The 12,987-nt window shown below is 39.7% G+C and overlaps 1 protein-coding gene across 6 annotated transcripts in view; it reads right to left on the reverse strand.

Annotated features, from left to right (window-relative positions):
• Nucleotides 1-12,987, reverse strand: part of helz (helicase with zinc finger) — a 273,419-nt gene that overhangs the window by 181,459 nt on the left and 78,973 nt on the right. For all 6 annotated transcript variants that reach the window (XM_020511475.2, XM_048610734.1, XM_048610735.1 and 3 more), the window contains 2 exons: nt 10,344-10,644; nt 5,429-5,696 (listed from right to left, as the gene is read on the reverse strand). In XM_020511475.2, coding sequence (XP_020367064.1) covers nt 5,429-5,696; nt 10,344-10,644 — 569 coding nt within the window. The remainder of the gene's footprint in view (nt 1-5,428; nt 5,697-10,343; nt 10,645-12,987) is intronic.

The raw sequence follows: 12,987 nt of genomic DNA on the forward strand, positions 1-12,987 counted from the left end.
CATAGAACCCCTACAGTGCAGGAGGCCATTTGGCCCATTGAGTCCACACTGACATTCCAAACAGCATCCCACCCAGATGCAGCCCCCTACTGTATCCCATTATCCCATAATCCCACATCTACCATGGCTAATTCACTTAAGGCTACAAACCCCTGAACACTATAGACAATTTCAATATGGCCAATCCAACTAATCTGCACATCTTTGCACTGTGGGAGGAAACCAGAGCATGCGAAGGAAACCCATGCAGACACAGGGAGAATGTGCAAACTCCACACAGATGGTTGTTTGAGGCTGGAATCGAACCAGGTCCCTAATGCTGTGAGGCAGCAATGCTAACCACTGAGCCACTGTACTGCTGCTAAAGATTGTTGCGAATCTCCAGTCTTACCTTCTGCACTGGGAAGGAGTCCTATTTCAGGATTCTCTTGAGGTTAACACGCAGCTGGCAGTTCAGAAGGCAAATGCAAAAATGTTGGGATTCATTTCAGGAACACTAGAATACAACAGCAGAGATGTACTACTGAGGATGTACAAGGGTCAGGTCAGACCAAATTTGGAAAATTGTCAGCAGTTTTGGGCCCCATATCTATAGAAGGATGTGCTTGCATCGGGAATCCAGAGAAGGTTTACAAGAACGATCTCGGGGATGAAGGGCTTGTCATCATATGAGGAGCGGTTGAGGACTCTGGGTTGGTAATAAATGGAGTTTCGAAAGATGAGGGGGGATATCACTGAAACTTACAGAATACTGAGCAGCCTGGATAGAGAGGACACAGAAAAGATGTTTCCACTAGGAGAAACTAGAACCAAGGAGACAGCCTCCGAGTGCAGGGACAATCCTTTAGAACGGAGACGAGGAGGAATTTCTGCAGCTAGAGGGTGGTGAATCTGTGGAACTCCATTGCTGCAGAAGGCTGTGCAGACCAAGTTATAGAATGTCTTTAAGATAGAGATAGATAGGTTTTTGATTAGTAAAGGGATCAAAGATTACAGAGAGAAGGCAGGAGAATGGGGTTGAGAAACAGATCTGACACAATCGAACTCTAGAACCAAATGACCTAACTGAGTCCAGACGCAACCTTGATGCGGTAGAACTGAAATCTTGTGATAGTTAATTGGCGAATAGGTGAAAACTGTCATGTCACTTGGAGAAAGTCGTTCAGTTGTGTGACAGCACATCCAGATATAAAAGAAAGGGTTAGGTTTGGGTCTAACTCTTAGCATGGCACAACTGGCACCACTCAGGTCTGAGATTCATAATGTTATAGGATCAAACTCTATTTCAGGATCATCTAAATGAGATTGACATGCAGTACCATGCTGGAATGTTCAGGTGATTCTTGTATTAAAATATGAGTTAAGTTTGGGTAGGAACTCATGCTGCAGTGGTTATGTCCCTAAATTTGAAGTAGGAAACGGAGGCTTAAGTCCCACTTGTTCTAGAGGTGTATAATAACAGGTTTGAACAGGTTGGTTAAGATATACAAGACAAGTACATCTTGCTAAGCAGTTTAAAACAAAGGGCTGGTTTTCCCCAACAAGGCAGAGTGGTGAGGAAGGGAGAGACCAGAAAGAAATCTTAATTGACAGATGAAACACAAATAAACAGTTGTGGAAGACAGACTGGCTCCTGCTTACTGTTTTGGTAAATTGATATCTAGCAATATAGCAAAGCAGACCAGAATAATCACAGATTTCTTCTATGCCAATGTTGCTAGTTCTTCAGGAGAGCAAAACAATGTGAAACCAAATCAAAAAAGTGCATTCTTACACTCTATGGAGGTGAATTTCTTATTTTTGCCTTTTCCTAATATTATTTTGTTTTCTCTCTCTTGCCATGACATTGCCAAGCTTGATGAGCAATCTGTTCTTACATGACCACTGGAAAAGCAGACAGAACTTGCAATTAAACAGAACCCTTATTCCAATCTTGGGACATTCTAAAATATTGTTGAGGAGAAGTCACTGTTTCAGAAGCAAATACAACAGTCAATGCACTCAAGGTCCCAAAGTAAATGAGAGACTGATTATATATCGGTGGAATATGATTAAAGTAAAATTATTGATCAGGACCAGGAGAGCTCTGCTCTTTTGTGAACACAGCTATAGAATCTCTTACATCTTCCCAAATAGGGCTATGGTTTAAGGCATTCCTAAAGACACAACACAAAACTGTATTCATTACTATACTTTATCAGCCTAAATGACGTACATTAGTAGGTGACCAAGCAGTACCAATAATTGCACCATGCTGTAAGAAATTGCACAGTCACTATGAAGCAACAAGATATGGATTCACATTTTGTATTATGATACTAATTCTTCTAATCAAAGATCTGATAAACAGACATTGGTTTTTCTGTTATTTCTAGCCAAAGTAAAATATCAAATAAAGCTAAGGTTGATGTTTTCATTTAATTCATTCATCTAACCCTGAATTTATCAAATCTGTCAGAAAGGGCAATGCTGTTGTCACCTGGTATATTGGCCTCGACCTTGAAGAGGCTGAAAGCAATTAATATTTCTTAATTCACTCATGGGATGTGGGCATCGCTGGCTGACCTGCCTATCTCTACCCATTTTAATACATCATCTTGCATCATGCTCACACTTCTGTCTTAGGCCGGTTGCAGTGCTGCAGAGAAGTTAATGCCAGCTAAGGGAAACAGCACCTCATTTCTTTTTAAGCAGTTACAGTCTTCTAGACTCAATGTTATGTTCAACATTTCAGACCATAAACTTGCCTTTTGTTCCAAAATGCCTGTGATCTCTGATCTCTTTCACCTGACTTATCATTTTCACACTTCTTTCCATCACTCTTCTTCACATAAAACCCACCACTTTTCCAACTTTCTCAAGTTCCAAAAAAAAATTAGACTTGAAACATTATTTCTCCCGCTCTAAAACTTCGTTTCTATTGCTGAATTTGCAAAGTGCTCACGCATGGCAGCAATCAGCAAGGTCAGAAGCATATAGTGGAGACAAAAGGAAGGCACTTAAAAGTCCTGGAGGATCCTTGGCACAACATACTGGCAAGAAAAATGTGTTGCATCATTCAGGCAGACAAAGTTTCAGACAGCATTAAACACTGTTTCCAGATTTCTGGGCTGGGCTGGTTGGTCAGCAGCAGACTCGTGTGGTGCAACATAGATCAATTCCAAACCACTGACTGTGCTGAGTATCTGATCTCTACCTTAGCTTTATTGTGGGCATTATAATTGGTCTCAGCATTCTTGCTCCGAGTGGATGGAAGGGCTTAAAGAATAAGACAAAAAAAGTTGGTCAAGATTGTTGTTCCTGTTCTAAACCCATTGACCACTATCAAAATTGAGTACAGGGACAAGAAATGCTCAACTCTGACACCTAAGTGGTCAAATATTTTATTAACAATGAGACTCAGGTGAATATTTATTGGGTGAGGCACCAAGGAACTTTATAGCCTTGGAACAATTAGCCAGCAAATCAATAGCTGCAGAAAAATAGGGGAAAAGAGAAACACTATCAAAGCTTACGCAGTTTGTCGTCAAGTAACTGAACATGCAACATAGCAAGTAACTGCATTAAATGGACTGTCTAATGGTTGATATATATTTTTATATCAACCTGTTTAGATGTGCTATGGCACACCTCTGGAACAGAGGAAGCTTGAACTGAGGCCTCCTGACTGAGAGGTAGGGACACTACAACAGGATCACCAGATCCTATTATATAACATGAAAGAGGAAAGCAAAGTAGTTAATTTGATCTCTTCAAAAATAATTTATAATCTAAATTTAAATAAAGTCAAATTTGTACATCAATGTACAAACTTCATGAAAAGTCTTTTCATGCAGTATCAAAATCAGGAAAATAGAACTTAATAACAGAACTGTCAAATTGCAAGCCTATTTAAATATATCAATTGTGGATTTCTCACAGTGGAAATTAAAACAAGCTCCAGTTTTAAAACAAAATTAGTGGCTATCGCTCTCATGTGCAACTTTTGGCAGTTTGTCTACAAATAATTGAAAACAATGCAAGTCAAAGCAATATGTTATATATGAATTATAGTGGATGAATCAGTTCTTCTATTCCTACAGCTAATAACTAATAATACCAGCTTGTCTATCAGCTTGAAAGCGCAAGTGAAACAATCCTAATTTAAACGATCACTGCAGCTGTTCTGTTTGTCAAACCAGGGTTCCCTCTAAACGTAGGCTGGCCCTAATCCTAAAAAAAAGTTAATTTATAGGATCTATGCGATAGTCTCACTGTACCTAACTCTCAGATGACTGGTCTTGTGACAGAAGGGCAAGTGCTCCACCTGGTGGAAGAATTGCTGTTACATTATAAAGAAAGACCATTCTGATATTATAAAGTTTTAAACAAATTCTGAAGGAACGTGAACAGATGAAAATATCAACTGGTGATTCAATAAACAGTTCAAAACTTTTTTACAGCTGTGATGAATTGAAACTTCAATTGCATGGGTCTCTGTACTGCTTCTAATGTCCACAATAAAACAGTTGTCAACTTATATTCGAGTATATGAATAAGAAAGTTTCAAAATGAAAAACAGAATTAAAGAAGAGTGTCAATCACACTCCCAACAGCCCCTTCCCAGAAGCAAGTACTAAAGTCAACTACACCACTGTTACTGACACCCTGACTAAAATAACAGGTCATCAGAAATCAAACTAAACCTGGGTCTTTCTGGTCTCTGATTCAGTACCAAAACACACCTGGTGCAAATAATCAAGTATCGCGATGGTTTTGAGGAAAAAAATTCAAAAGCTATACATAGAGTTATATAGCACAGAAACAGATCCTTCAGTCCAACTTGCCTGTGCTGACCAGACATTTGAATTGATTTGCCAGCATTTGGCCCACATTCCTCTAAATCCTTCCTATTCACGTACCCATTCAGACGCCTTTTAAATGTTGTAATTCTTGTTTGTTAAATCCTTGTATAGGAGGATGCTTTAATAATATTTCAGCATAACTTCACTATAGTGAACAGCTAAGTTCCAAGAAGGAATTAAATTAAAATCAATATTCTCCCCGTATGAAAATCAAGATCCTCTTCAATAACTGAATCATCCCTGAACAGGAGTTACTTAGCATCAGTGTCAAATCAGCTTTTTGAAATAAACTGTAAAAAGAAAAGTTCTGATTTGATCAAGGTACTGATTAATTGTAAAGTTGAGGAAAATGATAAAAGCCACTGCAAAAGTTACTTCATAGGCTGAAGTGTAGGTGCCCAGAAATAAAATAATTGGCAATAATTTGTTTCTGTAATATAGCAGGAGTTAAGGTTTAAATCCTTTGCTCCCTGCGTTTACACAGGATCTGCTTAGCAAAAGCAAATTATTTGCAATACATCTATAGAGACAAAAGAAACAACACTGGTGAAACAATTAAATGTTATCTGTTACATTGTACTCACTTGCTGACTTCCTTATACTGTGCTATTTCCTCAATGTACAGTAAATCATGTAATCGAGACTGATAGTTAGATTTGGTCAATGATTTGTCAAGCACAGATTGTGTGAAGAGCTGGTCTGCAGACAACGGAATCTGGTATCGGGTCAACAGACTTTTCTCCAAGTCAGTAGTTTCATTTGGCTCAAACTCTACAATTGTTTTACAAGTGGAATCCCATCGCTTAGCTGTAGTGAGAAGTTGCTGCCTTGCTTGCATCAGGTGTTCTAAATCTGTAAATTAAATTTACAATCAATATTTGCTTTAACTAAAATCATTTCTACATCTCTATAATTCAACTTCTTCTTAGTTTCTGGGAACATGAGAAGGTAGATTAACATAAACTAAAGAAACACAAAGATTAAACCAGAGCAGTAGATGGTGACTTCCAGCTAGATTCAGTCAATACAGAGTCAGCTATCTGTCTGCTCTCTACCAGCTGGGAGCAAGCTCAGTAATATCAATTTAAACAGGCAAAGCATCAATGACAAGCATTATAGTCAGTCAAGTTTACATTACAAGACAACTTACAGATCATTTGTCTTTACTGCATTTTCAATGACAAGGGAGGAGACACTGAATGGTTGAATACCTGTACTTCCTAGGGTCCTGAGTGACTTTGATGTGCATGTCTATAGATTCTTGAAGGCAGTAATAACGATGGTTAAGACAGGCAGCACAGTGGTTAGCACAACACCAGGAACCCGGACTCTGATTCCAGCCTCAGAATGTCTGTGTGGAATTTGCACATTCTACCACTGTCTGCATGGGTTTCTGCCAGGTGCTCTGGTTCCCTCCCACAGTCCAAAGTGGTGCGGGTTAGGTGGATTAGCTATAATAAATTACCCCATATTGTCCGGGGCTTTGTAGGCTAGGTGGATTAATCATGGCAAATGCAGGCTTAATGGAATAGGGTGGGTCCGGGCGGGATGCTTTTTAGAGGGTTGGTGCAGACTCTAGAGGCCAAATAGCCTCTATCTGCAAAGTAAGGATTTGATGATTCAATAACATATGGGTTACTTGCCTTTATTAGTCAAAGCTTGCATACAAAAGCAAAGAGGTTATTTATGTTGGAGCTGGATACAATGTTATTTAGGCTACAGCTGAAGTACTGTCTGCTGTTCTGGTTGCCATAGTATTGGAAGGATGTGGTTGCAGAGGAGATTCACCAGAACGTTGTCTGGGTTGAAGCGATTCAGCTATGAAAAGAGACTACGTAGGCTGGGGTTAGTTTCCTTAGAGCAGAGGAAGCTGAGGGAGAACCTGATTTAGGTAGACAAAGTTATGAAGGGCAGAGATAGCGTGGGTAGGGAAAAGTGTTTCTCCGTAGAAGAGAACTGAAGGCGTAGTTTTAAGGTAAGGAGCATAAAGTTTAAAGAGGATCTCAGGAAACATTTTTATATTTAGAAGGCGGTGGGCATCTAAAACTTACTGCCTAAAAGGGTGGTAAAGGCAGGAATCATCAAGACATTTAAGTCGCATTTAAACAAACACCTGAAATGTCACAGCATACAAGGCTACAGGCCAAATGCTAGAAAATGGGATTGGAATAAATAGATGCTTGATGACTGGCACAGACACACGATGGGCTGAAGAGCCTTTTGAAATGTTGTAAAAAGCTCTATGACTCATTCACTTCCCTTTTAGGAATACTTGCTTGATTAGAAAGGACCAAGGTCCATCACTTCCATCTATCAGCAGCCTGGTAGTTGGCTCAACATAATGATAATGGAGATGTTTACTCAACCAGAGCAATCAACCTCTATTAATTTAGTCTACATCAGACCCAGCTATGTGGCCAGCAAAACCCCAATGATGAAAAATTGGGAATCCCAGAAACTCAACTGAAATATTCATACAAAGTTTGTGGTATATTTACCATATGCCTAAAATCACACTCTCATTGTCAGAAATTTTTGTTTTGTGAAAGGAATCTAATTTGCATTTTAATGAACCAACACTGTCTGCTTCCACTGTGCTCCTTGGGAATCTAGTCTATAGATCTACCACTAGCTGTTAGAAATATATCCGGAGATTAGATCCAAATTTACCTTGCTAAAAAACAGGCTGTGGTTCTACAATACAGGCTACGATTCTATTGCTTTGGATAAGGTGAAACAGGTCATCATACTCCATAGTATCAATGTTGAATCAAAGAAACAGGAATGATATAACTTTGTGGACTCCTCTTCCAATGACAGCAGTAATCACTCCTCACCGTTTGAAAGACTGAGTGAAATGGGCCTAGACTCTCTTGAATACAGAACCAGTGACCTCTTAAAACATGCTAACATTTTGAGAAGGCTCAAAGAAAGGTAAGTGCTGAGAGGCTACCTTTATGCGCTGATGAGTCCAGAGCGAGGTCTTAGTCAGTTAGGACTGAGGGGAAGTGAAATTTGGAATTCTCTACCCTAGAAGATGGAGTATATTTAAGACGAATATCAAAATATTTTTGGACTTTATATTTTCTCAGAATCAACATCAGAGATTGAGCTAGTAAATAGACCCCATTTTGCCTCTGCTCCAGGTACCATGTGGCTTTCACTAGCCTGTATTAAAGTCTATTAGCCTATATTAAAATAGTAAATGATTAAGACACTCAGGGATTGCAACAGAAAACTGTTAATCAGTATACCAGCTGTTAGACAGATCACTAGACATCTATAAAGCAGTGAATCCACATTCTGTAAAGCCTGGGATCAGTGTCCAAACCAAAACATTGGGCATCTACATAAAAGAGGTGAACAAGGAGTATAAAGCTGTCACAAATTACAGTCAGTTCTAGATATTCTTCCCAGCTCAAAGTCACTGGCCTCTTTCTTTAATAATTGTCCAATATTTAATATAACATAACCGAGGGAAGAATAAATCCATTTGGTAAGCGTAGCAACTACTGGAAATTTGCAGGTGTTCCCACCTGTTGTACTATCACATCATCTTAGTACTGTTTGTGGGAAGTGCAGTGAACAAATTGGTTGCTGGGTGTCCTACATTAGAACAATGACCAACTTCAAAAGTACATCATAAGCTGAAAAAGACAATACAAAAATGTAAATCCTTCTTGAACTTCCAAAAGATAGATTTATTTACATTTTGATGAATTAAGGTTAAAATTAAAGTCACAAATTGGTTTATTCTGTAATTGCTGAAGGGAATGAATTGGAAAGATCTATAGTAATTCTTATTCCATTTCAACGTAATTCTGTGTCATTTCTGGTATTAGTACAATGGGACACTGTTCCTGTGAGTGGACTAAACAATGATTTTGATGAATCCTTCTCTGAATTGACCACATTCATTAAAAGGGGATAAAGATATGGGCTAACAACTTATGGGTCACGTTCCTCAGTCCACCAAGAACTGATATCCTTGGTGTCCTTTACTCCTGGTGATCTAGAAGTTAGCTGTTCATCACCAACTTTGTCCTGTTCAAAACGGTGATCAAAGCTCTACCAACAAAGTCAACTACTACAAAATTAAAACATGGGCTCCATGCAATTAGACTAAACCAATGCACAAATTAATTCAGCCTCTCCAAGTTTTTCAGATATTTAAAGTGTACCACTGATAATTTAGGATGTCTGTCAATAGTTAGTTCATGAACTCCTCAGGTGATTTTTATTAACATGTGATCTAACTTTAATCTTAATGGCTCCAATGAGTCTTTATCACGTTGTTTAAATCCTCATGTACTTGTTAGTAATACTTTAATATAAAATCACAAGTCATAATTTTCATGGCAGGATGACCAAAAATCTCAAACTATAACAAAAAAGTGCCTGACCACTCTCATCAATGCGTAAAATAACAGTGACTTAAACACTAATATTTCTTCGACTTTCTTTCCATCTTTCAAATCCTATCACTTTTTAAAATCAGAGTTTTGGTCAGTTTGGCACTTCTATCAAGTCTGGATGAGAGATACTTTGGACCTCTCATCCAGAGTACTTGAGAGATGCAACGAGTTGATACAGTAGCGTGATAGAAGAATATCTGAAGGATAGAAATCAGACAGTAAAATAAATGGATATTTCTAGTTTCTTGAGATAGTTAATGTCACATCCCAAGAATTTTAGAGTCCCTTTCATTCCCTATGTGCACTGACAAGTAATGCATGAGCAAATGAAATCACATCTAACACTAAAACTGCCGGGTTCTTGGACACTACAGAAACAGAAAGTGAATGCTGATGCCGATGTTTAGCCATCAACTAAATGAATGCTGGAGCAAGCTCAAGGGACATACTGTTATCACAAAAGTGGGATCCATCAAATATTCAACCAACTTGGCAATGACAACATATTTACATTTTTATAGAATGAAAAGCCACAGCTGCTGAGAAGGGGCTATTATTTAATTTTGGAACATAGGAACAGGAGGACGTCATTTCAGCCTTCAAGCCTATTTGTCAATTAATGAGATCATGGCTCATTTGTGAAATCTGAATACAAAAATACTTGCTTAAATCTCAATTTAAAATTAACAGTTGATCTAGCATCAATTGCCATTTGCACAACAGAGTTCCAAATTTTGAGCATCCTTGGCACATATCAGTATCCCCTAATTTCAATTCTGATCAATCTGGCCTTCATTTCTATGTGATGCCCTAATTCAAAAGTTTCACAACTATAGCTTATGAGGGGGAAATTGTTAAAATTTCTACTCACTGATTTTTCTCTAATGTCTGTTTACCTTATTAACTAGTGACATCCTTTTCATCTTTAATTAACTTTCTTAGACAGACTTCCTTCAACATGGCACAAATAAAACTGGCATAGAGACTTCTAGGCTTGTAAGATTGTTCAATAAGTCACAGCATTTCCAACACAAAGTAAACAGTAAGCAATCTATGCACACAGCAAAAATGATCAAATACAGACCTTCTATTGATGCAGCATCCACCATAATCCTTTGCATCAGGACTGGCTCAGACCCGAAGTCAAAAACTACAGTTTGACGAAATGTTCCAAATATTTCTGTATTGAATTGTACACTGACTCTATATATACAATGGTCCATTCCATTCTGAGTCATCTTCCCACCTCCAAGCCATTCCTGACAGTTGTCAGGTACGTCTTGTACCACCTGGGTGTTGAGATCACCAACAGAAACAGTCATAATGGAAAAATGGGGACGATGAGCATCGTAGAGCAACGCTATTCGATACAGCAAACGTGCAGGCTGAGGAGGGAAAAGAAAATTGACCCAACATTAATTCCAAAAGCAGCATTGTATACCTCACCTCAATTTATCAATTGCTCTATTTTTACCATCTCCTTTAAAGTTCCTGTATCTTGTTTCTCAGCACTTCCAAACTAGCTAATGACAAGATACATTACAACAGCATTAGGATCTCAATTTCTAACTGGATTCACTGGTTCCATTTCTGGATACCTAAATACAAAGAATTAGTCACAAAAATGAAAAGATGGGGCCACAAAGTAAATACTGGATAAGTCTGTCCCACTGAGGCAGGGAAGGGATGGTAAGGTGAAGGAACCTTGGATGACAAGACATGTGGAACATCTAGTCAAGAGGAAGAAGGAAGCTTACTTAAGGTTGAGGAAGGAAGAATCAGACAGGGCTGTAGAAGGCTAGAAGGTAGCCAGGAAGGAACTGAAGAATGGACTTAGGAGAGCTAGAAGAGGGTATGAGAAAGCCTTGGCAGGTAGGATTAGGAAAAACAAGGCGTTCTATACTTATGTGAGGAACAAGAGGATGGCCAGAGTGAGGATAGGGTCAATTCGGGATAGTGGAGGGAACCTGTGCGCGGAGTCGGAGGAGGTCCTTAATAAATACCTGGCTTCAGTATTCACCAGTGAGAGGGACCTTGACTTCTGTGAGGACATCACGAAACAAGCTGATATGCTCGAGTTGATGTTAGGAAGGAGGATGTGCATGAGGATAGACAAGTCCCCTGGGGCAGACAGGATTTACCCAAGGTTACTACAGGAAGCGAGGGAAGAGATTGCTGCACCTTTGACAATGATCTTTGCGTCTTCACTGTCCACTGGAGTAGTACCAGATGGTTGGACGGTGGCAGATGTTATTCCCTTGTTCAAGAAAGGGAATAGGGATAATCCTGAGAATTACTGACCAGTCAGTCTTATTTCTATGGTGGGCAAATTACTGGAGAGGATCCTGGGAGATTGTAATTAGGATTATTTGGAAAAGCATAGTTTGATTGGAAATAGTCAGCAAGGCTTTGAGAGGGGCAGGTCATGCCTCACAAGCCTTATTGAATTCTTTGAGGATGTGACAAAACACATCGATGAAGGCAGAGCAGCGGATGTGGCGTATGTGGATTTTAGCAAGGCATTCGATAAAGCTCCCCATGGTAGGCTCATTCAGAAAGTAAGGAGGCATGGGATTCAGGGAAATTTGGCTGTCTGGATACAAAACTGGCTGTCCAATAAAAGACAGAGGGTGGTAGTAGATTGGAAAGTATTCAGCCTGGAGCTCGGTGATCAGTGGTATTCCGCAGGGATCTGTTCTGGGACCTCTGGTCTTTGTGATCTTTATAAATGACTTGGATGAAGGAAGTGGAAGGGTGGGAAAGTAAGTTTGCCGATGACACGAAGGTTGGAGGAGAAGTGGATAGTGTGGAGGGCTGTTGTAGGTTGCAATGGAACATTGACAGGATGCAGAGCTGGGCAAAGAAGTGGCAGGTGGTATTCAACCCAGAAAAGTGCGAAGTGATTCATTTTGCAAGGTCAAATTTGAATGCAGAATACAGGGTTAATGGGAGGATTCTCGGCAGTGTGGAGGAACAGAGGGATCTTGGGGTCCACATCCATAGATCCCTCAAAGTTACTACCCAAGTTGATAGGGTTGTTAAGAAGGCGTATGGTGTGTTGGCTTTCATTGGCAGGGGGTTTGAGTTTAAGAGCCGCGAGGTTATGCTGCAGCTCTATAAAACCCTGGTTTGACTATACTTGGAATATTGTGTTCAGTTCTAGTCGCGTCATTTTAGGAAGGATGTGGAAGCTTTAGAGAGGGTGCAGAGGAGATTTACCAGGATTCTGCCTGGACTGGAGGGCAGGTCTTATGAGGAAAGGTTGAGGGAGCTAGGGCTTTTCTCATTGGAGTGAAGAAGGATGAGAATTGACTTCATAGAGGTGTACAAAATGATGAAAGGCATAGATAGAGTGGATAGCCAGAGACTTTTTCCCAGGGCAAAAATTACTATTACAAGGGGGCATAATTTTCAAGTGATTCGAGGAAGGTGTAGGGGAGATGTCAGAGGTAGGTTCTTCACACAGAGAGTGGTGGGTGTGTGTAAGGCGCTGCCAGCAGTGGTAGTGGAGTCAGATACATTAGGGACATTTAAGCGACTCTTGGATAGGCATATGGACGATAGTAAAATGTAGGGTATGCAGGGTAGCTTGATCTTAGTAGGATAACAGGTCGGCACAACATTGTGGGCCGAAGGGCCTGCACTGTGCTGTACTGTTCTATGTTCTAATTTAAACTAAGACAAGAAGTTAGTACACTCAAAAGGGTTACAAGACCCATTGGAACACC

This window comes from Rhincodon typus, chromosome 23, assembly GCF_021869965.1.
Source record: "Rhincodon typus isolate 14 chromosome 23, sRhiTyp1.1, whole genome shotgun sequence".
In the NCBI taxonomy this organism is placed as follows: Eukaryota; Metazoa; Chordata; class Chondrichthyes; order Orectolobiformes; family Rhincodontidae; genus Rhincodon; species Rhincodon typus.